This window comes from Sander lucioperca, chromosome 12 (genome assembly GCF_008315115.2).
Source record: "Sander lucioperca isolate FBNREF2018 chromosome 12, SLUC_FBN_1.2, whole genome shotgun sequence".
NCBI lineage: Eukaryota > Metazoa > Chordata > Actinopteri > Perciformes > Percidae > Sander > Sander lucioperca.
The window spans coordinates 30090694-30115342 of record NC_050184.1 but is presented as its reverse complement, the minus strand read 5'-3'; the positions used below and the strand labels follow the sequence as shown (position 1 = coordinate 30115342).

The window sequence follows — 24649 nt, the reverse complement described above, 5'->3', positions numbered from 1 at the left end:
TACATAAGCTTCAAAGAGCGCTCATTTTACATACAAAAGGACATTTTATGCAAACCATTCAGCTCCAAACATCAATAGAACAGTAGAAATGTTCAAACAGATCAGGACAATCTTACAATGTGAATATGAGGCCTATCTCACACTGGCCTAGAACAACAGAGAGACAGTGGCAGCCAACAGGGCTTTGACAAAGTCAACATAAAGTTATGGGTCAGAGGAGGTGAGCTATTTTCTCCACAGCTCCAAAAAGCTGCTGCTTTTTTCACAACCTACCTGACGGTAGCCATCTCCAGTGTGCTGGCCTCAAGCTGAGCCTGGTAGGTGTCCAGCTGCTCCTTCAGTCGGAGCACCTCGGCGGCCTGTCCGTCCAGGGTGGCACTCAGCGTGGCAACCTGTCCAACTCTGTCCTCCAGCTTTGATTCCGCTTCTCCCACGCTCCCTGTCAAGACCTCAACCTTCTGGGATAGCTCAGCGCTCAGTGTGGCCAGGCCCTCCACATGAATCCTGACACCCTCAAACTCCTCACTCTTCCCCTTCAGCATGGTCTGCAGCTGGCTCAGCTGCTCCAGAGACACCGTGGCCTGCTGCATCTCTGCCAGGCGGGCTTTCATCTCTGTGTGGAGTGAAATCACCTGAGCGGGTAGGTCAGACGCCTTGAGCTGTTCAGCTGTAGCCAAGGCCATGCCCACCTGTTTCTGGGCCAAAGCATAAGAGTCCTCCAGGGCATTCAGGCGGGTCTCCAGGCTCTCTGAAACGTGCTGCTGCAAAGAGACATTCAGGTGGGATGTTAAGTCGAGCTGGCCAATCGGAGGGACTATCTATTCTCAGTGAGCTGGTGCTTTGATAGTCTCATAACTACTGTATACGTGGACTCCAAAAACAAGAAAATTATGTTATGTTACCGAACTTCTGAGATGACAGAGATGCTTTTATATACAGGTCTTTTATTAATTAACTCACAAAAACTAAATTTCTCCTACCATATCAGGGTATATAAGCATTATAGGCAAGACTAGGCCTGCTTAGCTCTAAGCCCACTGATGCAGGCATGAGCTGTAGAAGCATGCATTTTTTTGGAATCATTTGGAAGGACCTGTTTAATTTTTTATTAAATCCCAATTATTGTCAATCAAATGTTCCAAGAAAGGAAATCTCTAGATGTACTGCCCTAGATGATCTAAGTAGTCAAACAACCAATCAGAACAGGCCTAATCGTGCATGGACAGCTCAGTAAAACCGTACTTGGTAAAACTTTGCAACTGCAGTGACAAACCTATCAGTAACAAAAAACACTTCATTGCTGGTACTGGAAATATGTCTGTAACAAGACTGAGCAAGCACAGCTGTTCTCGTGCAATTTTTTTTATCACATTGAATTGCCTGAACCTAAGGTGCATGAAAGAGGGAAGATGTGGGCAGACAAGTACTTTTGAAAAGTCTTGCTCATCTCCCTGAAGTTGCATGCAGCAACTTAAACATTGTTGGAATACCATGAACGTCACAGTAGAGTGAAACATAACTCAAGGCAGCCATGAACAACTGTTTGCAGTGACATACCGGGGTCAGTTCATTCATGCTGATAAACTAGGGGAATAAGTACCCATTCTATGGAATCATACACAGTATTTAGACATAGCCTATTTTGTCATTTCAGAGGAAGCCGCCTCTGAACTGGTGTTCCATACCAGAATCACAGACTAAATTTAGCCCTGGCACTACAGTTTTGTTTCTTATTATTTTGGCAGCATCCTCTGCACAGCTCTGGAAGCATGTTCTTGACTTGTGTTATACATATTTCCACAGAGAACTTTAATACTGAGTAGATTTGCTGTATATTCAGTGATAAAGTCCCTGCAGTAGTAGTAGGTCAAGAATAATCCTCATTACAAACGTGGGCAGCTGTATGGATATTAGAAATAGCGTTTTGTACTCACTCCAGTCAGGCTGTTGGCATTTTGAAATCTGATAGGCCTGCAGGTCTTAACTTTCCTTACTTGTAAGTGGCAAAGCAGTGTGAGCATGTGCTCAGGCCTTTTCTTATTTAGTTGTTTAGTAAGTGTTTGTGCAAATTAGAAACCTCATGAAAAGATTGATAGTTTTTTTTTTTGTGCTGTTATGGCTGCAAACTCAGGTGACTATCATATTCTCACAGGGGGTTACTTATTTATTTTTAATTCCTTACCTCACTACTTGACTGTCGCATTTCTTCGTGGGAGGACTGTAGTTTGACTATTTTCATCTGCATGCCCATGAGATTGTCTGTTAAGTAGGTTAAAGTTTGGTGCTGCTGGAAACAGAACCATGCGCCAGTGGCACCGCCAATTACAATCAGCAGAAATAAAACCAAGTGGAGAGCGTGATTATCCACTCCTGTGCGAACTTCTGATTCCGTAACTTCATTTTTGAAAAAGTTATCTTCATGTTTGTGGTTGCCTTTCCCTCTTCGATGCTTTGCAGTCATCTTCCCCACAAAGGACACAATGTTCCAGCCAGGCAGAGAGGTGTTATTCAAGGAGCCGGTGGGTCAGAAAGACTGGACCGTTGTGTAAGCGCTGATTTACTTCAAGCGGCGGCGCACAAATTGAGCTGGATTCAATCACCGCGCAATAAAGTACCGAGAGGCTGCAGCGAGTTATTGATAAAGAGGTACTGTAGACTCAGAGCAGAGGATGAGACAGTCTGACAGGGAGGCGTGGACCGCAGGCAGCGTGATCGTCCATTCAGGAAGAGCAAGGGCGAGTGAGGGGCTGGGCTGCCGCCGGGAGTGGCTGAGTCTCTACCACCATGTGCGCTGCTGTCATCTAATGGGAAAACTACACGTAGCCTACCTTTACTCTGCGCTATTTTTGCTGCAGCTGCTGAGTCCACTGAGCCCAGGGCTGCATGTGGGTGGCCTGCAGACATGCACAGACTGTGTAAAGGGCACATTCTAATAAAGATCACCTTCAGCCTCTTCTTGGCTACTTTCTCACACTCCATCTAAACGCTGGTTAAATCGCCTGTTTATCCTCATATTAATTATTTTTCTTTTTTTTAATCTATCTCGTTTTATTATTATTAACAACTGGTGCTACATTTTACGTATCTCTAATTTCCCTTTATCTTGTTTATATTTATATTGTCAATTCAGAATGTATTGTTGATTTGGGTGAGGGGGGTCCATTACAGCTTGTTGACGTTTCCTGTCATACCGGTTCCATTTGTGCTTTCTGATTTTATGGTGTTTGTATTGGACAAATGGTTTCATTGTTCTTTGCAGGGTTGTTGGGGGACTGGAGCCTATCCCAGCTCACATTGGGCAGGTTACCAGTCCTTCACAGGGCTGACACATATTGACAGACAACCACTCCTATTCACACCAATACAGGCCATTTAGATCCATGAGGCACAAAGAGAACACCAGAACCCTCTTGCTATGAGAGGCTCAATCAAGACTCAGGAAGGGCATGAGCAAAAACAAACAACCACAGTATCATTATGTATTTGCTGTAAGATAAATATAGTTTCACAAGCTGCTGTGCCACTATATCAACAATCAGCTGGGAAAAGATTATGTCAAACCACAACCATCTCCATGCACCGACAACTCCAAAGTAAAATAATTATCAAACTACCCAATGCAATGTTTTATTTGAGTGAGACTTTATTTGTATTAGCAATCCAATTAATACAATAGTAAATATGTTTCTTATTGCAACTGGTGCATTACATCCAAGCAGCAAAACCACTTCAACTCAAACATCATGTATTAGATTTAAACCTCAAAATAAATACTGCTCATATTGTGGTGCCTTGTGTCTTCACTCTGTATGGAAGAGAGATGAAATGATTTAGGATCATTAAGCATGTTTAAAAAAAGAATTCCACCTATCCTTAGAATTAAAGTGCTGGTGTGTTTCTGTCTCACCTCTGACACTGAGGACGGTGGAGCACTCAGCCCGTCCGACGGCGTTCTCTGCAGTGATGGTATACTCCCCCATGTCTTTGGGGCCTACGCGGAGAATTAACATGGAGCAAACTCCACAGGTGTCGGAGATGTAATAGTTGGTATTGGTGTTTAGGCTGATGTGATTTCGATACCACGTGATGCGAGGTTTCGGATTCCCTTTCACTGCACAGCTCATGTAGCATTCATAGCCTTTGGGTGCAGTGTGAAGCTTCAAAGGTACAATGAAGGTTGGCGCACATCGCAAATCACAGTCCTTTCTGGTCGGTACGCTCACCACAAATTTTCCTACAAGAAATGAGAGACAGTAAGATTAGATTATTCCTGATAATGTGACTATTTGAGGTTTGTTTGAGATGCACAAACGCACCTTTCTTCTTCTCCGTCCCATAGGTTGGTGACTCTGACGGTGCAGATATGCCCATGTCGTTTTTGGCATACACCCGGAAAAGATATTCCCTCCCGTGCATGATATTGCAGACTGTGATCTTGTTATTAAAGAGTCTGTCAGCCACTGTGGTCCATGTGCGTTTGGTAGAGTCCAGTTTGGACACTGTGTAGTGGAGGCGGTCATCACGCTTCTCATCAGGGGAAGGTTCCCAGATCACTGTCACTGTGCCCGGCACATTTTCCTCCAGTTCTACCGGTCCAGGAGGCTTTGGATCATCTGTATCCACAATCAGTTTTACTGGCTCATCCAATAACATATCTTTGACATTGATGTAGCAAAAGAAAACATAAATCTTCATTTAAATTTTACCTGTGACCCTGACCTCTGTACTGAATGTTTCCTGTCCTGCAAGATTTTTCACCATAATGGAGTAGATGCCAGTATCAGAGCGCTCAGAGGAGGGGATTAGCAGCTGGGATGAGCCGTCAGAGTTACTGATGGTAATTCGCTTTGTCACTGGCCCATTGTCCTTTAGCCACACAATATATGGCTGTGGGGAAGCCTGTAAGAAAAAAACATTAGTATTAGTATTTTAGGCCTGAATGTAGCGACCTTTTGGGGTTGCCTCAGTGTGTTACCAATAGTTAGGTATAAGGTATGAATCTTACCTCAAAGTTCACTGTGATCCTGACAGAGTTTCCTGCCCTCACTACCATGAAGCTCTTCATCTTGTGGTTTGTGAACTTTGGCCTCACTAGAGTAATGAGCAAAAGCAATGACAAGTGCTTTGGAAAATATTTAAATTGACAAGGTTCTTACATATAGTGATAAGTTATAAAACATATATGCATTCTGTGTAATTCTATCCACAGAGTTACACATTTTGGAGACTAAGAAATGAATAGTGATTGACTTAGTATCTTGACAATATTTCTGTAATGTTGCATACTGAAATACCATCGCGAAGCATTAAGAAAAGATAAATATTAAGAGCTATGTGAAACAGAATGGATTTTTTTCATTTGGAAAAGTTTCAAAATGTTAATGCATACCGAGACATATTGTTTCTTAAATTTCTATTGACATACCAGGTGAGGGCATCGCGAGGACATAGTTGGCCAGCTCCTCGGGAGCACTCTCCCCTCCATCATTAGTCGCTATCACTCTCACCCAGTACATGCCCATGGACTTAAGGCCTTTCACAGTGAAGGAAGTCGTGATGATGATAGTGCTGTTACAGCGGGACCATTCAATGCACTCTGCAGGCCGAATGTCAACATAATATCCCTTTGCTTCATCCTGTATGCCTGGTTTAACCTCAGGTTTGGTCCAAGTCAGGACCAAGTGGCTGTAAGACGTTTCTGTCACCTTTAGGCTTGTAACTTTCCCAGGTGGCTCTGGGGTACACAAGTCATGCAATTCCAATCATCAAATGTTTAATAATTTAATTTAATTAGAGTTTTAATCAGATGAATTATAAAAATTCATAACAAATGTATACATGTTATCATTTATTTTAACGTTACATGATTTTATGATATGTACATGAATATATTTTTGCGCAATCTATCGTTTATTGTTGGGTGTTTAGCTGGAAAACAGTTGCAATACTTACTCTTTGGATCCCGTGCAAATACAAACTCTGAGGGGTTGCTGGATTCACCAACTCCAGAGAGGTTTATGGCAGTGACTCTGAATTCATATTCCATTCCTGCCACAACATCTTTCACTGCATATTTCTTCTCTGGAAGTAATTTCAGAGAAACAACCACAACAAAACAATAATGTTATGGTCGTCAGTGCCATCAGATTGAGTCAAATAAAAATACAGACCTTTTATTATTTCATCCATGGCATTGACAACAGTCCAGAGATTACTCCCCTTCTTGCGTTTCTCCAAAATATAGCCCAGGATACGTGAACCTCCTGTGTTACTTGGTAAAGCCCAGGAAATGTTGATGCATTCATCATAGGCGCTGACCACCTTTGGAGGTGCTGGTGGGCCAGGAAAAGCTGAAACATGCAACAGAAAAAAAAAGGACTTGCTAGTAAAGGTTGTAGTCAGAGAGACAGAAAGACACTTTGCTTTTGTAGTTCTCGGTTTAGTAGCAATGCAGTATTGATTAAAAGGAATCTACCAATAAAATACTTCAGTTTAAAAATGTTGTTGTATTCTGGTCATGTTACAAATCAAGCAAAGTGCTTTGAAATCAGAGATCTGCGCTGGGTTTTGTGTTGATTTTACTCTAAAGATAAATCCCTTGCTTTTAGAAAAGTTAAGTTTACATGTACACTTTATTATTCCTATTCTTGTTATTATTATCTCTTAATTAATTAGTCAAGTGAAAGAAAATGAATCAAAAAAAAATTTCATGTGTAAGAATTTGCAGCTGATCTCTTATATATGGAAGAAAAAAAATCTGGGTTTTGAGCTGTTGATTAGGAAAAAAACAAGCAATTTGACTTGAATTTGACTAAAGACAATAGCAGCCTTACATCAGTCATAGGTTGATAGAGAGACTGACTGACTGACTGTCTGGCATGACTAGTATTTACTTGTCTCATTCCTCACAAGTTCTGTGATACACGATGCATAAGAGAGAACAGAGTACAGACCAGTAGCAATGGAGCACAGCAGGGGGCAGTAATGCCACTTAATCAACTGATGCTCTTTTCACAGAACATTTTGACATGCCACAGTAGGAAAAGCACAGGTGTGAATAATTTCATTAATGGTGACTGAACTCCTGTACTGGCACACTTGAATATAATGTTATTAATAACACCTGTGCTTTTCCTACTATGACAAGTAAAATGTCTGCTGGGAAAAAAGGTCTATATTGTGGTAAAAATGCCAAACTTTCATAGTCAGCAACGACACTACTTTTCCATTTGGATTCAGTGATGTCAGACCATGTGAGAGATATTATGTTCACCAGTCTCTGCTGATATTTGATCTGATAGGCTATTTTGTTTACCTGCTGCACGTGTCACGCCCTTAATTGGCACAAGCCACACCTGCCTGTTGGTGTTGAGGACCAAGTCGAACTGCTCCCAAATTTTGTGCTGGTGTACTTAGAATATTAGTTAGAAAATGTTATTTACTGACATGCACCAGACGGATTCAGGACATAGGCTACAGATTAATATAGGCCTAACCGTCTTTGAATAATTCAGAATAAACGTCTTCAAAACAGTGGTCGTTTCGAAACGATTTGCGGGGTTTAGGCTTGACAAAAATGGATGCTTAGCTAGCTCTGTAACGCTAGTCCTAGCGGTTACCGTTAACTACCTTCCCAATCCCTTAATTAATTAACCGCTAGTGCTAAAGTCTCAAATGTGTGTAAATGGAAGGCACGAACTATTTGTCTATTAGTATGGGTTTTATATTAGAGTACACCTGCTCAGAAATGTAAACACATTGAGTTGAAACTGTCATCATTAAGTTAGCTAGCCACATTATTATATTGTTTCCACGGAGGCTAAGTTATGTTACTGTAGATTCTACAGTGTAGAAAGATATTTTAGTATTGAGTTAATACAACAATGATCAATTGCTGTGAATTCTTTACAATGTATAATTAGAGATCTCTGTTATCCAAACTTTGTCATTGTTTTCAAACAGCAACAACTTGTGGAGAAAAACTGGATCTGGCCTTGGAGAGGACTCCTTCAGACTTGTAATGGACGACTTTTAAAGTTTCTTTGGAGTTTTAATAGACTGGTGAGACGGATGGCCTAAATGGAGAACTTCTACAACACATTGACTCCATGAAGGACGGACAGTTGGATGAAGTTTTTCAAGCAGACCTCAATAAGTAAGTGCATTATGTTATGTTTTGCAATGTGCTTGTAATATTGTTTTGTTTGTGTTGTGTCGGCCTCTGCGCCATACAGGGCCTGTGCTTGTTGTGGCCTTGTGCCTTTTCTGCTGGCTTTTTATTAGTTGGCTGTTGTGCCATCAGGAGGCTTAAATATGTGAGACTTTCTGTCTGTGACACATTCATAGATCCCAGTGAACATAGTGGACTATTTTAAGATCTGGAAAGGAAAACAAAGTGTTACCCTACTTGTTAGTTGGCCTGATGTCTTTTACTTGCAAGGTTTAACCAGTCCCAAGGAAAGTGGCATTTAGCCCAAATGTTGCAGTCTTTGCTCTGTTGACAATGAAAAGTGACTGTATGCTTATTTTGTTGCTGTGTGACTGGTCATTGGCAGATTTCTAGTCAGCAGTTTGGTATTGTGGGTAAATTTTAGATTAATTGATAGTGCCAAGAGAAAAATAGGCAGAGAAGCATTTCTTGTCATTTTACAATAAATGTGTTCATTTAGGTTTAACCGACATTAAACAAGTGAAAGCTCAGTAGTGCAGTTTATTATCTATTACATCCCTGAGTGTATTAGTGGGTGGGTCAAACTGATCCGACCGATATCACACATGTACCAGTTTGGCTCACCTAGTGTGCCGGCTTGCATGTCATCAGTCTCCATCACTTCACTCGTACCCTCGGCAGTCACTGCCCGGATACGGTACCAGTATTTCCGGCCATGATCCACATCTGTATCGCGGTAGCTGGACACAGCTGGGATTTCCCCTATTTTCTTCCAGGTGTTTCGTCCCACCTGCTGTCGCTCCATAATGTAGTTAATCACAGGTGAGCCGCCATCATCCTTTGGAGGCCTCCACCTAAATTCAATACATATAGCTGAGCTCTCCGTTACCTCTACTGGACCCAGGGGTGGAGTGGGTTTGTCTGAAACGCAAAAAAGCTGTAAGTTTAAAAAAATCCTTCCTAACTTCTTAAATGTGTGGGAGCGAATACTGCATTTATACTAGGGAAACAGCATTTTCATTGGGAGATAATCATGGTGAAATTGACAGTTGTGATGCTGGCAGTGATGGCAGATGTAGCAGAGGACACTGCTGTTTGCTGTTAAGATCTTACAAGAGCGAGGTACTTCTTAGTTACTACAGAGCTTGCTGCACAAATCACATCCGCTGGCATTTATAACGATTAGGTTTTTCCTGAAGGAGTTAGATGTTGAGTTAATTATTTTCTTTGAGTTGGTCAGACATTTTTACATGTAGAAGGAAAAAAAAATCAGTGGGTGACAAAGATATTTTTGTGTTGAATTTCTGCATTGTCCTTCATTGACTCACCAAGCACAATTAGCTGTGAAATTGCCTCAATGCAGCCATGTTCGTTCTTGAGCCTAATCTTGATCTCTCCAGTGTCCTTCCTCTGGCATCTGCTCAGGAGCAAGCGGCTGTGACTTGGAGATTTCTCTATCTTTGTATTGTCTTCCAGGAGCTCTTCTCCCTCTCTGTACCACTTAATCTTTATGGGTTCATGGCCTACAAAATGGAGTTTGAAGATGGCGTTGTGCCCCACTTTAACTGTCACTGGCTCAGTGAAAGCACTCAGATCTTCAGGGTTAAACCTTGGGGGATCTACAAAGAAAGAGGCCAGTTAGTGTCATTTCAGTGTTTATATGCTATTCAGCTGTGATCTGATTGTAAATATAATAACCCCCTCCCCCCTTTTCCAGTTATATTGCATCATGACAAATTCTCAAACCTTGGACGTGGATCATCGCCTCTGTTTTACGTCCGTCTGCCTCAAAGCGGTATTTCCCAGAGTGCTCTTCCTTGCACCTGATTACGACTAATTTATGGATCGCACAATCTTTAGTGACACTGAAATTGTCATCTGGGGATATCTGAAAAGAAACAGACAGATAAAAAAAAAAAAAAAAAAAAAAAAAAAACCCTTTTCAAGCAACAACGGTTAATTAGTTATTTAAATCAGCAAGGGCTTGCTGACACAGGGCTTTGTGTCTGGCGCTGTTGTGTTGCAAAATATCTGGCTCAAAGTATCTAAACATGTGCCAAATGTTTGAGGTTCACAGATGATCACATAACTGATGAAACCAGTGGTCATTTCCAGTTACTGCTATCAAGAAAGTGATAATGCGCTTTCTTAGTATTATGTTTTGGGGTATTTGCCTGAGTGCACGGTAGACAGATGGACAAGAGAGGAGGAAGAGGGGGGGGGGACTTTCAATGAAGGTCCCTGGCCAGATCAGTTTGATAACCATGCTAACGCATGTACAGTAGCCGTCACTTTCTTAATAGATATTTCTCCTGCTATATCAAAAAATAAAATTAAATCAGAGTTGGGTTGATAATGTATTTTGCTCTGTGTATTTTAGCAACCACGCCGCAACTATCCTTTAGTTATCACTCCGTTTGTCACTATTTTTGATATACAAAGCCCAGTTACAGTCTGGACTAATAACGATCCCAATAATTTAATGCTTAATGTGCTTTCTTGAGAAGAAAATGATGAGCTTGACGTTTACGACTAACCTTTTTGCCGTCTCTGAACCAGGCTCCCTCACAGTCTTCACTGCTGAGCTTACATGTTAACTCAGCAGTCTCATTGATGATAGCGTTGACATCAGACAAACCACAGATGAAATGAACTCCAGGATCTAACACGCACAACACAGTGAACAGTTAGGCACTATGATTATTTTGACTTGCATCCAAAAGCAAACCTATTACACAATGATAGATGCATTAGCAATAGCTATTCTTCCTAAAGTTTTTTTGTTTTAATTTATTTACTTTTTCAGATAGTTTTCACTCTCTGCAGGGAATTTTTTTGTGTTCTCTTTGTTTCTTGCATGTGATACAATATTTTTATTATTATTATTATTATTATTTATTCTTATTTAATATGTATTGTTTTGTTGACTCTACATGCTTTGTCAAATAGCAAATCAATATGACAAAACAATTTGGCCTTGCAGTGTATATCTGCTTTTGGACAGGCTCCCTGCTGTGCCAAAGTAGCAAATGCTGCCATACATACAATTATTTTGTACTGTATGTTATAGTTGGGCTGGGTATCGTTGTTATGGGCTGGGTATCGTTCAAAAATATTCAATACCAATACCGTGACTTTGATAAAAGTTCCTAAACGATACGTTTTTCGATTTCAATTTTATAAAACAAAAAGAAATTGCATCATTACACAGTATGGCACCAATTAAAATGTTTTTTGCAGCTCCTACTACGTGAGCCCAGCCTCTGTGCGTAACGTAGAGTTTTTCCTGCCTGCCTCTGCAACGTGTAACATTAGACAGTCAATCGCAAGCATTATTAGATCTTGGTAGAAGCATGCTGCATGCTTATTGGCTCACTGATGCTGATGAGATTTACTTTAGAGGCAATTCGGTCAGTGCCTAAAAGTATTGAATTCGGTACCCAGCCCTAGTTAAGTAATAATTATCTTTTATGAAGCTTATAGTTTGTTGTGGCTGCATTAAGTTCCAAGCTCCTAAGTCATAGCAAAATACAAAACTGTTCTAAGTATATACAGGCTCTATATAAAGTTAAGGGCACTATACTAATACTATATCTTAAAAATTGTAACCATAAGAAGTTGTACATATAACCAGTAGGGGTGTGCAAAAAAATCTAAGCCTAAAAACCATAATCGAATCGTGACATTTTCTGAATCGTACACCCCTAATAAACAGCAGGTATACTTAGTGATGTGTAACGTTGTACTGAAAAGATTAGTAAATTATTTGATTACTGGATCAACAGATACATCCAGTTGGAGCCGCTTCCTGTAAGGTTACTTACCAATCACCACATCTTCTATCATTGGGCCTTGTCTTTTACGCCTTGAATGTGTGGCAGTGCCAGTTGCATCTTCAGTCTTGTCACACTTATTGTGGTCTTCAGGACATGTACTTTCACCTTTTTTTTTTAAAAAAAAACAAAAAAGTATGTGGGGCTAATTAAAGGTCCAGTGTGTAATGTGTTTAGTTGTTCATTATCAAAATCTGTGTTACCCTTTCACAAACTTGTCCTTTTTTCATGAATATTTACCACCACCATCAATTCCAAGTATTCCTTTTGGCTTGAAATTTTACATTTGCATTCGCATGAACTGGGGTAGACGCTCCATATTCATGCGCCATCTTGAAATACGTTAGCCGGTAAGGGACATACAGGACATAGTGCTCGCCTTTCGCGTTTTCGCTGTCGCATGATAAACTTACAGGTGCTGCTAATGGGTATCGTAGCTTCCCGGCATTGGCAAGTTTGAAGAAGGAAACATGGAGGACCACACATATTCAAAATCCAAATTTCAGGAACAGGAGTCTTCTTCTTCACCCAGAAAAAGGATATTGAAAAGAGCGAGAGACCGGCTTTTTGAAGCGTGAAGGCTACCGTAGCTGTAATACGTACTTTGAATTGCGTGGTGCGAGAGAGTTGATTACGATATATGATCTCAACGCTAGATGGGAGAAATTCCTACACATTGGACCTTTTTAAACTAATATGAAATCTCTTCACAAACACATTACACATATGTACTTGAAAACAGACAGAAAACATGCCGATAAAGCTAGAACTATTTATACCTGTACACAACAAGAATATATAAGTTTATGGGTCCTATGTTGCCTTCCAGTCATAAAAAGAACACATGGTGGAAAAATATGAACTGCTTAAGAGAGAAACAATTATTTCTGGCCATTAACCCATACTACATTTTGATACAATAATGCATCACTTCAGGTCCCTTACCGTTGACGGTTTTCTGTGGCTGCTGGCTTTGCTTTGAACAACTTGAAAGCTTGACCTGGCTGGTAGAAGCCTCATTCTCATCACCGTCACTTGCTGCATCCTCACTTCCTTCATCGTCACTTGCTTGTCCATTTGGATCTTGCTCTAGAAGCAGAGCAATTCAGACCAGAGACATCTCACCGAGTTCACACACCCAACCAAAGATGGTCCTCATGCTACTTCACAAATTAATCATTAAAACAAAGCACAATCTCTCCACCAGTCGGGTGAATTTTACTAACATTCAAAACAACATTACACCGAACTGAAGACAAAATAGTGCTCATATCAATGTTCTAGATGCTCACTCAGCTTTGTATACTTAACTCTCCTTAGATTAGACACAGAGGTATCACAAAGGAAGCTCAAACTAGTGATTTATGTTGAAAAAAACAAACTAAAGAAAAAAGAGGGTTAGGGTTAGATCATTGTACATTAAACGGAAATGGTCAGATCATAGGCAATAATTCTGTCTTTACTATATAACAAATCTGAAATGTGACTTAACCTGGGGGGGTGACTGTGGTACATATCCTGCATGCAGTCAATATGCTCCCTGTTGCTTCTTACCAGATGCATGTTGTTTCCATTGGACCTTCCTTGTGCGCCTTGGACATCTGACGGACCCAGTAGAGTCTTTATTTCCATAAGAATCAGCCACTTCATTTTGACTTGTGGCAAATGTTTGAATCTGGTTGAACTCTACATCAAAGCTTTTGCCGCTGAACTCTGCATACGATCAAAAGAAGGATTAATGCTTTAGAAAATTAGTTTGGATGTTAACTGAGCAAAAACATTTCGAAAAGTGTTGTCAATCATAAGGAAATGGAATGGACCATTTACATAAATATGGATATTAAGAGGTACATTTTCTAAATGTTTTTACCAATTTGTTCATGTTCTGTCTCTTGGCCATGTTTTATGCATCTTAAATTATTGGTAGATCCAGTGAAGTCTTCATTCTCTTCAGAATATCCTCCTTCAGAATATCCTCCTTCATTGGTATCTGTGGTATGTCAAATATAATTAACTTTTTTTTTTTTTTTTTTTAACCATTTCTCATCTTGTGTGAAACTTCCCTGGACCACTTTAGCTAGCCTAATATTATAGTCATGTTTAGGGCTGGGACGGTTACCGCTGGTCTGAGCTGTCACTGTCATCACCACAAAAAAACATTTGGCCTGCACATGTGTGCACGTTGTGTCTAATGACATGGATTCATTGATTCTAATGACATGGATTGTGTCTGATGACATTGTGTCTTACATGAATTCAAGGTTTTCTAAACAAAACTTATCATCAAAAGATGATGATTCGCGAGTGCAATATTCCATGACACATAATAACATTCCATTCGTGTTGACTATTGTGCCGATATGCAAGAGCACCTGTGTAATGTCTTGTATTGGAGAAATGTCATTTCTCCGTTCTCAGCTGAGGTAGACACATTAACGTCACAGCTGCAATGTTTATCATTGCACATTAGCCTAGCAGCTAGCGGAGTTTCCTTCTGTTTATAGCTTTATCCCGATAAAACGGCACGGTTGAAATTCAGCCTGCATGCACGTTTCGTAGCCTAAAACAGAGCGGCTTATATTGGTAGAGAGAGCAACAAGTTAGCGGACTGCCGAGTCGCCCTCTCTGCTCTCTGTCTGCTCAGCTGCTAGATGGGCTACCAGTGTTGGGAGTAACGCGTTACAAGAGTAACGCAATTACAGTAATGTATTCCTTTTTGCTGTAACGCAGTAATATAACGCATTACTAATTAAATTTCGGTAATATTATACTCGTTACAATCTCAGTAACGCGAGTTACAACGCATTTTAACGCAACATTTAGTGGTGCATTGGTTTTTTTAAGAATTCACCAACACCGCGACACATTTCTTCACAGGAAAAAAAAAAGCCGTATTATTTTCCTGTCGCTGTATTCGATGGTTGAGATGACTGCAGAGACAAATACATTAGCGAGATGGATATTATTTTCAGGAGTTATTACGCTGCATTGAAGTGAGCTGTCCTGTTTCTGTTCCCGTGGTCAGAACCAGAGACAGCATGTATGTCCCAACAGGTGACGTACGTCAGCGGTTGACAGATATAAACATGTCGGGAATTAATGTTGAGGCTTGCTACACGTAAATATCACTGCATTTTTATCAGCCGTGGAGAGTAACTATGCCTGTAGTGGAATGGCTTCGAATGACGACCAAAAGCGCTTGTCTTTTACTGTGACCATTTACTGTTCAATATGTTGCAGTTTTACAAACAAGAAAGTGAACAACTTGAGCCTGACGGACATGTTGCATCCTGGTTGTATCTCAGTAAGCTAGCAAGAGTAGGCTACACAACAGACAACTTCCGTGTAGCCTACTTCAAAATAAAAGCACTTCCTGTAAAACTAAATTACTGTTAAATAAGGTTGTGTAGGCTACCTTTTCACAAATCAGCTGTAAATCAAGTACTGTAAATAATGTAAATAGTGAGTTTTAATCACACTATAATTGAACATTTCCTTTAGTGTTTTAACCTAAACAACATGAATTTCTTATTGAAGTGCTATAAACAAACATTTTACAACAATGCCGTACTTTTAATTGAGTATTTTCATTTTCTCCTACTTGCCTATTATTATACGTTTTACTTATCTATTTTGTATATCTTTAGTTACTTTGCATATTTATATTAATTATACAAAATATGAATAATCTATGATGTATTAAAGTGGATAAAGAGGAGACTTTATTGATCCGGTGGTGAAATTCACAAGCTAGCTGCCAAATCAAACTTCCCCTGTTATTTTGGTGAAAGTAACTCAAAAGTAATGCAAAAGTAGTGTAACGCATTACAATTCAGAGACAGTAATATTGTAATATAACTAATTACTCTCAAATGACAGTAACTAGTAATCTATAATGTATTACATTTTGGAAGTAACTTGCCCAACACTGTGGGCTACACTCTGGCTGCAACATATGTTATAAGGTTTAAGCCGATGTTTTTCGGGGGTAACGCCATTCACTTTACCGGCAGTATTGACAATAGATAACCGTATCTTGAGAAGATCTAGCTTGTTGTTTTATTGTTTACTTTTATCTCACTTTGCTATCTCTTTTTCCTCACAGCGGCAATCATACGCTACTCTCCGTTGCCGCTCGCTCTCCTTGCGCGACCACACGGGCACCACTGATGTCACTCACTTAAAGCACCCTGCCATTCTCGCTCTAACTTATGCTACTCACGTAAGGGGGTTGCGGTATACCGCTCTACCGCTGGAATTTCTTGCTTTTCAACCGCGGTAAGAAAAAATCCATACCGTCCCAGCCCTAGCCATGTTCACGTTACCTGGTCGGCCACTTAAATTTACAGCTGTAATTTGATTACAACTTTCAAAGGCATCATATCTAGCAATGACCGTAGCAAAATATAGATGTTCTGTTTTTCTAATATACTGTATGGTAAAAAGTAGGCCCAAAACGATAAGATGCTGAAATAGGTGGTAAACAGCTGATCATTTATCATCAAGACTCATAAACTCTGACCGTGAGATAAAAGGGCTTTTTCTCAGGATGTCACTAAAGGGCAAAGGCCATCTTATAGCTGACATCCATTAATGTTATAAATGAATAAACTATCTGAAGTAGCAGCAACTCTGTGTTTTGATCATAAACACAAATTGTAGCCACCTCGGACTACTCACTGTAGTGCAGATGGTGAAAATGCATTGTTAGGCATCGATCGACTTTACCTGTTACCTTGTCAAACTCCCTTTGACCTGATCTGGTGTGTTTCTTGCTCTTGGGGTCATCTACTATCAGTTGTGCTCCTGCTTGTGTTACACACCCTGAAGCATTTAATATAGTTTCTGGGCCGTCGCCTCTTGAGTTTTTGATCTTGGCTTTCCCTTTGCTTCCTGTTGGCTCAGACAGGGCACTGGTTTTCGCGGCATTAGGCTTGTCCCTTACTGCTCCGCTGTATTTACCCGGTCCAGTGACTGCACTTATTACACCATCACCATCTCTTCCACTTGTGGTCAATGACTTTCCTTCCTTCAGTTGTCCTTCTCCGTGTTTTGCTTTTACGGCTGCTAAAATCTTCTCCATCTCCTCTCGGTTTTTTATTTGTTGCTCTTTGGCCACCTTCTCAAGATCGATCTGTGGTCCACCAGCCAAGGCAGTTTTACGAGCTCCCTTCTGTCCAGCAGATGCAGGCTCACTCTTAGCTTAGAGGATATGAAATACAACATACATGACCCATAACTCACATTTATTTGTGAAAATCATCACTCATAATTATGGCAGAAATTAGGATCACTTCAGCACACATTGACAAATTGGTTACTGGTACATTGTACTGTAAGGTGTTACCTTGAACAACCAGCCAGGCACTGCAGGATGTAATGCCAGCCACAGCTGAATATATGCCTTTGTCCAGCTGGTTGCAGTCCCTGATCAGCAGCTGGTGGATCAGTTTGTGGTCTGAAACGGTTATGCTGTATTTCTCTCCATCCTCCAGGGCGCTGCCCTTGCCCATCCATGTGATCTTGGGTAGTGGGTGAGTCAGGACACACACAAAGAGGGCATTGTCTCTTTCTGGAGCTTTAAGATCCTGAATTTTAATAACAAAGTCCACATTGGAAACTGTAAAAGCAACACAAAAAAAGTCAGTGAACCTATCTAACCATATATTCAGTTTCTTACACAAAGCTATTACAATTAATAGGAGCGATGTAAAGACCCACGCAATGTGTTTGTGTGTAGAGTATTTCATCTCTGAACTAGAAAAATCTATACGTAAACTGAAACCAACCTTTTGTCATCTCTTCCACAAGTAATTTAGCTAATGCACAGTGTAAAATCATTATTAATTAAGTGAGGCAATGAATTACTCTACAGGACTTTCTTCTTTTTGCCAGTGTGAATAGTGAAAAAAACTGTCCTTGCCAAAAGGGTAATAGTAATCTTGCCAAATGTAAGATTTTCATAAATTGGATACTTGAATATTTAAATTTTTCAACAGTTTAAATCCCAACCACTGTTCCTTTCTTGAACTTACGTTTAAACTCGGTAGAGAGAAGGGTGACGTCTTCATCCACCAGATTCAGCTCTGTGTCGAGGAGGTTGACCTTTTCATCCACCCGTTCGAGCCCGTTGCCCTTTTGCATCAGGCCCTTAATATTAAAATCCTTTGTCCTCCCAGCACTCTTAATGCTGTGTTTCTCTGTTGCCTCCTTATCATAAGGAATCACACCATCCTGCCAAGTACACGAAAGAGTTACAAACAATTCATTTATATTCTGACTAGGGGAAAAAATCCTTTCAATGTACTGTATATTGTGCAAGTTTAATTGGAAATTGATTTACATTTTCCAGTTTGAAATCAGCACAATCTATACGTAAATAAGTTTGACACCAACACGGTACTTGTCCACTAACTAATTTCTTCCAAAATAATGGACACTCAATAATTCACAATAATAGTTTGCAGTAAATTGAGGTTTACTTAGTAGGGCTGCCCCTTCTGAAAATAAAATTGAGGGTAAATATAACACACTATATAGTAAAAAGGGAGTGATTACAGACACAATCGGTGTAATACTACAGCTAAATCGATCTTAATCTGTTTTATGTGTAACTTTAAGCTTAATTTCCAGATCTAATGAAGCACATGTTTGTTTTACATAATTATACCTGTTTTCTGATACTGACAAGAGATGGAAACAGCTGACGGAGATGGGAGTCAGAGACGTATCGGGGTAAGAATTATGAGATGAAATGAGCAGGAAAAATGGATAATACATTTTCATGAGTCAATATTTCAAATGCAGTTCTTGCTCTGATTTTAACTGATAACTGTGTTTGAACTGATAGCCGCACTTAAACTAATAGGTGTTACAACACATGGTATGTTTGGTGAATGTCAGAATGAACATGAGTTTAATCAGTGCTATGTCTTCTGTGAAATGACAAATTTGACATAGCTTAAGAACTGTATTGATAACATAGCTGAAGGTAATGCATCTTCTTTGAAAGCTGACAATCTTCATACCTTACACTTATTTTGCACCCTCTTCTTTTTCTTTTCTTCCAGTTTCTTGAGAATCAAATGTAAGTCTGCAACACCAAACTCCGTACAGATGCGCTCATAGTCTTTCCTGTCAGCTTCCAGCATCGCATCCCAAAATCTTTCATCAGTTTCCTCTTCTGCTTTTTTCTCTACTTTACTAAAGGGTTTGAGCAAACATTGAAAATGTTTATGACCAGACAAATATCAATGATAAAATGCCCACACATGCAGAAATATTTGGTCCGATATTTTAATATCATTATCACTGTTTTCTTACCTTTTTCGCAGCAATTTTCTGAAGTCTGATGGATTCTTTGAAGCTGAAAGCAGCAAAATCAGCTCAATATTGTTAGTCTTTTGCTTTACTGTAGATTTGAAGTCAGAGAAAACTATGGGGGAACTACACATTGGTAAAGTTTTTTTTTTTTTTTTTTTTTTCCGATATAAGTATTTAAATTAAAAGAAGTGTGTACAACATTACAACCAGTCCTTCAGGAAATTTAAAAAAAAGTTTTTTTGCGATTGTTGCGGGCAAAAATCCTTGACTATGCGGCACATTTTCTTAAAAAATGCAATAGAATATGCGGGATATTTATGCAATTTTATGCAATGAAATTGCGGGAACTTGCAAAAATTGCGGGAACTTGCAAAAATTGCGGGAACTTGCAAAAACTGCAGTTTCATCATGGCTTCATCGCGGGGTTTGCAGCTTTTCGATGATCATGTCGTGTAATTACGTCACTTCATAACGTTCCCATGGCAACAGGGGAAAATGGCTGCTTTTGTGTGAAGTAAACATTTTCAAACTTTCTGCTAAGATATATATGTGACTTTTTTGAAGATTTTTTTTATACAAAGTGAATTTGAAAAAATGCGGCCCCCGCGTAAATATGCGGACTTTGGCTGATTATGCATTGAATTATGCGATCGCGTAATCGCGTTTTTCTGGAGGGACTGTACAATGCCATTTACAGACTTTAGGACTCCCTGCCATGCACATCGAAACCAAATTTCACAATTCTGTTTTGAGCTCTTACCCTCAATCACATTTAATGTTGTTGTGCAGACAGCTTTGCCATACTCGTTGGCAGCATAACATTTGTATGTATCCGTTTCAGCACCAGTCACTTTGATAATCTAGAAATACAAATAACATGGCAAGTTATCAGATGCACGGATTAAATTCACACATTTTAAAACCGTTTTTACTGTGTTTTTTTTAAAAACTTGGTATGAGCAGTAATTACTCAAAAGATTTTTACTGTTTTGTGAAATCATTTAGTCACTCACCTCTAATATATGCTCTCCAGTCGATTCGTCATATTTACTCTGAAATTTGTCCTTGTCTGAAATAGGCCCTTTAGTTCTTCTCCATGACACCTCTGGTTTTGGATCCCCTTTCACCACAATCTTGAAAACAGCTGATTTTCCTAAAGGATATATGAAAATACTGCGTCTTTATTTTCACAACTATGACTTTCAGTCGGGGTTCATAATTGGAAAGAGTGTTATGAACCCAACAAACCAATCGACTATCCTTTTGTTTCTTTGATCAGTTAGTCATTTATTGTCATACACCATTTTTTTAGGTGACTATATAATTACATAAATATATATTAGTTTTAGTGCTCTGTTATAAAACCCACCTTCCTTGATAGTAACTGGTATGGGTTTACTCTGGACATCTGGGGTGCTTTTTCCCTCTGGTATGTCTACTACATACTGCGTGATCATTACTCCAGGAGTCTTAGATCTTCTCCGGACCACAGCTAAACAAAGTCAGCAAAAATAATAATTAAAAAAATCAATGTCAATTATAAGCATAACACTTTACAACCTGCAATTAAAAACAAACCAAAAGCATAGTGGGATTTGAAATAAATATGTAGACCAACGGGGGAGTGCTGCATTTGGCAGAGTTAAACAGAATTTATTTATTGCCACCAGCAGATGTCAGGAATGTCCAACATATTCCCAGTGATAGTTTGTGTGTGTGCGTGTTGAAAGAAATGTTTTTTGACAAAACAAAAGCTTTTTGACAAATGAAAAAATGGGAAGTGCTTCACACAAATATCAGATAGAAAGTGTTGTCAGGTTAGTAGCTTTATCTGTTAACTGTAAAACTCACTGCCCATGTCAGCTAAAATGAAATTAATATATTGAGGATGAAGTTGCACTGTACCTCCTTATATTTATATAGTACATGCTGTACAGCAGAGGTGATCCATTAAAATATGATTGAAAACATAATTTTAATATTCCATTTCCACAAATGTACAAACATTTTAGGGTGCTCCTTGTTGATTGTACAACATTTTACTACAGAGTGTGTGGGAGCAATTTCACAGTGTGCTCGCATCATATGTTGAACATTATGTAACCTACATTCTCATAGTACAAACTAGCTCATGTTAAGATGTACACGTAAGGGCTACAATTATCGATTATTTTTCAATAATGGCTTGGACTATCAATTGTAAAAGCTGTCAAACCCAAAGACTTCCCACTTGATAGAAAACCGAGAAAAGCAGCAAATAGCATATTTGTCAAAAAAAAATAAAATAAATAAAAAATGACGATTATTACATTTAAAAATAGTTGTTGATCGTTCTGTCCATCGACTGCTTCACTAATCATTTCAGCTCTATGCATATTCAATACATTGCCCTCAAAGTTACAGTAAATACATACACATTAATTCACTCAAGCATTTCAAACAGCAGTGCATGAAATCCACACTGATCCTCTGCCTACCTGTTTTGCTGCTGAACATATTCTTATCAGGCTTTGGATGTACAAAGACAGAGGATCACACAGGAGTCGATGAAGAACATTAATCCAGGGATTAATGATTATTATGACAAGGACTGAAATAGGAGAACCACCACCCTGTTAAACATGTAACTGAGGGCAAATGATTTGACAAGGTAGCAACTAGATATTTCATGTTATCAAGACAAAGACAGGGCAGACCACACTCACACTGTATCCAATAATACCTCATGTATTATTCAATATTGATTCTGTTATTCAAAATGATGGCTGTAGCTCAGTATTGTATTCAAACAGTACAGTAGTGCATGGAGACCTTAAACGTTCTGTTTGTCTACCAGGAAATGAAAGAGGTCTTTTATTTCACCTGACTTGTTGCCAGACACCTCATTAAAACGCTGAATGTATTGATGAACGAGGGAAAAACCTGGGTAAACAGAAATGACACCAGATCAGTTAGAAGTACATCAGTAAATGCTATGCCATGGCTGTAGGTCATTACGTAATACTCTATATCTCTATACAATACATCTCCAACAGAAATGGTTTATCACTTCATGTCTTGCAAGGATTTCCTTATATTGCGGAAATGTTGATGATTATCCAAGACATGTTAAGCATTTATTTGCCTTTTTACTTTTAGGTGTATGTGATTGATTGATAGATGGATAGAGAAAAAAGCAAGCGAGAGAGAGAGACAGAAATAATTGAGGGAGAGACTGAAATAAACAGTGGGCGGAGAGGCTGGAAGTGACCCAGTCAGGCATAATGTGGAAAAGGAAAGCTCATAGAGGCCTGCATAAACTGAAGCACTGAGAGGGCCACAGTAAAGGGCAGCAGGCAGGCAACATTAATCCAGGGATGTTTTCTTCCCATCCTCAGTTTATCACTGAAGCCTGAGAGAGAAGACCTTTAGTCAGTTGGCTTTTGAAGTGGCTGTCAGTGGGGCAAACTCCAACTTGAGTAGTTGTCATGAATTTGACAAGGTAATGGAGTTAATAGTGGCTGTAGTGAATGTTTCCATTGCCTTTTTACAGATGTCGTGTGAACTTTAAATTGAAAAGAAAACTTTTTTAAATACCTTCATAATTTTATGAATATATTATAAGGTAGTAGTCAGGCATTCATTGACTATTAACAATAAATGTAAAAGGACCAGACTTTTCCATTTCAAATACTGTAATCTGTCCAGTACTACTATGACGTAGTGTTGAAGCCTGGGCATTACTCAGTTTGTTGATAGAAAAACCATTTCATGTTACAAAGTGTTTAAAGCCACTGTCTTAATGTACCAATCTGTCAATGTAACATGGTGTGCTTGTCTACTCTCTAAATTGGTTGTTGACTCAGCAATATGTTATGTTTTGGCAGGATTAGCGGCAGCTCATTTTCTGCCACTTTTGGTGATGAATTAACTTGCACATACTGTAGTTTACTCTATATGAGACAGTCATTAAATTGGTTTGCTCATGTCAAAGACTAATGTAGGCTTTCATTACAGATAATCACTGCCAAATAGTGTTATGAAACACTGCTGTCAATGTTGTTGTTTTTTTGTTTTTTTTTCAAAATATTCACATGTATATATTTCAGTCATTGCAGGATTTTCTTTTCCTTTAGAAAAACAATACAGAAGATCTTACAGTAAAGTGTTCATGTTTGCAATAGATGGACACCAGACTACTTAATTGTTGCTTAAATCAGTAAACAGGAAAAGCAAAAAGAAGAAGGTGGTATGCAGTACTGTACATCGTCTGTTGGTAGTGGGACCTGTGTTCTTCGTCCTTTTCCACATATTGTCAAATGTCTGACCTGCAAATAGAATGTGAATATAACCATTAGTACCAATGATATTGGTCCAGACATCAGTGCTCCTTTACATTATAAAGTATTATCTCTAGGGCTGTGCAATTATTTGAATTTTGATTTCGAACATTGATGGTGCACAGTTCCCAAGCTATACTTAGCTGTAACCCTGTAATAACGTCATATAGTTACATCAAGCCTGGCAGCAGATTATTGCTGCTCGGAGATCTCCATTCTCAGAAGTAAAATGCTCAGAATTAGATGCTCTTAAACCATCAACATATACAAAGTGAAAAGTACACCAATGATAAATAAAATGATAACCTGACTAATAGAGAGAATGGGGGAGATACATCAGGAGTAATTTTTTATCTTACTACAACTGAATATTTTCTTAATCTGTTCACATTCCAAGTTACAATAATAATTGAAATAGGAAAATAAAGGATAGAAGAATCAGTCTTTTATACACATCTACAGTACAGACCAAACAAATCTTTGATCCAGTCTTCCTCTAAATAGAAACCTCTGATTTCTCACAAGAGCATCCTGTAACCCTCCCCAGTTCTACTGCTATCATTTCATAAACTGTAATCCACCTGGATGTCGGGCTGACCCATGGTCAGGATGCACCCCTTGATCAAACACAAACAAACCGAGAGGAAGAGTGGTTTACCTGTCTACAGCTGTCCTCACTCCCACTGAGACTCTGAGACTGGTTTATAGATGGTATAAACTTGCTGCCTCCTGGGGTTTACTGGATATTAAATCCTTTGGGAGAACACATTTGATTTTGCTGCCTGCAAGCTTGTGCCTAGACAGTGACTGTCAAAGAGAGGCTTCTTCTGTTTAGGCAGATGGATGCTCAAAGCGGGTGGGTTATTATTAAGGGGGAGCAGGGTGGGTGTTGGTGGGGGCACTGCATGAGGTAAGGAGGGATGAATAGCCCGAGGGAGAGGGGAAGGGCTACCAATGACAAGTTAGTGGTGAAGTTTATCCCTTAATGCAGTAATTACTGATGG

General features: G+C 39.3%; 2 protein-coding genes and 1 long non-coding RNA gene across 7 annotated transcripts in view; 1 reads left to right on the top strand and 2 right to left on the bottom strand.

Annotated features, from left to right (window-relative positions):
• The window catches only part of zgc:66479 (uncharacterized protein LOC327541 homolog), a 7166-nt gene extending 4410 nt beyond the window's left edge, over nucleotides 1-2756 (bottom strand). For 2 of the 5 annotated variants that reach the window (XM_031316497.2, XM_036008139.1), the window contains exons 1-2: nucleotides 2183-2752; nucleotides 274-761 (exon numbers count right to left, since the gene is read on the bottom strand). In XM_031316497.2, coding sequence (XP_031172357.1) covers nucleotides 274-761; nucleotides 2183-2461 — 767 coding nt within the window. In that variant the 5' untranslated portion in view covers nucleotides 2462-2752. Of the gene's footprint in view, nucleotides 1-273; nucleotides 762-2182 lie in introns of all 5 variants that reach the window. The other 3 variants (XM_036008137.1, XM_031316496.2, XM_036008138.1) reach the window with 3 other exon arrangements.
• An 855-nt stretch (nucleotides 2757-3611) lies between these two features.
• Nucleotides 3612-24533, bottom strand: LOC116062230 (immunoglobulin-like and fibronectin type III domain-containing protein 1). The gene is made up of 27 exons (XM_031316878.2): nucleotides 24304-24533; nucleotides 23571-23633; nucleotides 22189-22248; nucleotides 20696-20818; nucleotides 20340-20479; nucleotides 20087-20186; nucleotides 19327-19369; nucleotides 19032-19206; nucleotides 18039-18237; nucleotides 17351-17623; nucleotides 16732-17205; nucleotides 13874-13993; nucleotides 13558-13716; nucleotides 12949-13092; nucleotides 11995-12111; nucleotides 10708-10832; nucleotides 9917-10058; nucleotides 9499-9789; nucleotides 8795-9091; nucleotides 6171-6350; nucleotides 5953-6081; nucleotides 5426-5734; nucleotides 5006-5091; nucleotides 4707-4899; nucleotides 4317-4613; nucleotides 3908-4234; nucleotides 3612-3805 (listed from the first exon to the last, which is right to left on the bottom strand). Exons 2-27 carry the CDS (start codon nucleotides 23614-23616, stop codon nucleotides 3801-3803), a joined length of 4554 nt encoding a protein of 1517 aa, XP_031172738.1. The 5' UTR covers nucleotides 23617-23633; nucleotides 24304-24533; the 3' UTR covers nucleotides 3612-3800.
• LOC116062231 lies at nucleotides 7109-13646 on the top strand. Its single transcript, XR_004107899.2, has 3 exons — nucleotides 7109-7406; nucleotides 7963-8155; nucleotides 13561-13646. It is a non-coding gene; the product is annotated as an uncharacterized LOC116062231 (long non-coding RNA).
• Nucleotides 24534-24649: the final 116 nt, after the last annotated feature.

Excerpts from the sequence above, each read along its gene's own strand:
- LOC116062230 (XM_031316878.2), bottom strand. The coding sequence starts at position 23,616 with ATGTGGAAAAGGACGAAGAACACAGGTCCCACTACCAACAGACGAT. Across the intron at positions 20,187-20,339 it reads CTGGAGAGCATATATTAGAG|ATTATCAAAGTGACTGGTGC; the intron begins GTGAGTGACTAA and ends TTGTATTTCTAG. Across the intron at positions 17,206-17,350 it reads TGCCTGGCTGGTTGTTCAAG|CTAAGAGTGAGCCTGCATCT; the intron begins GTAACACCTTAC and ends ATATCCTCTAAG.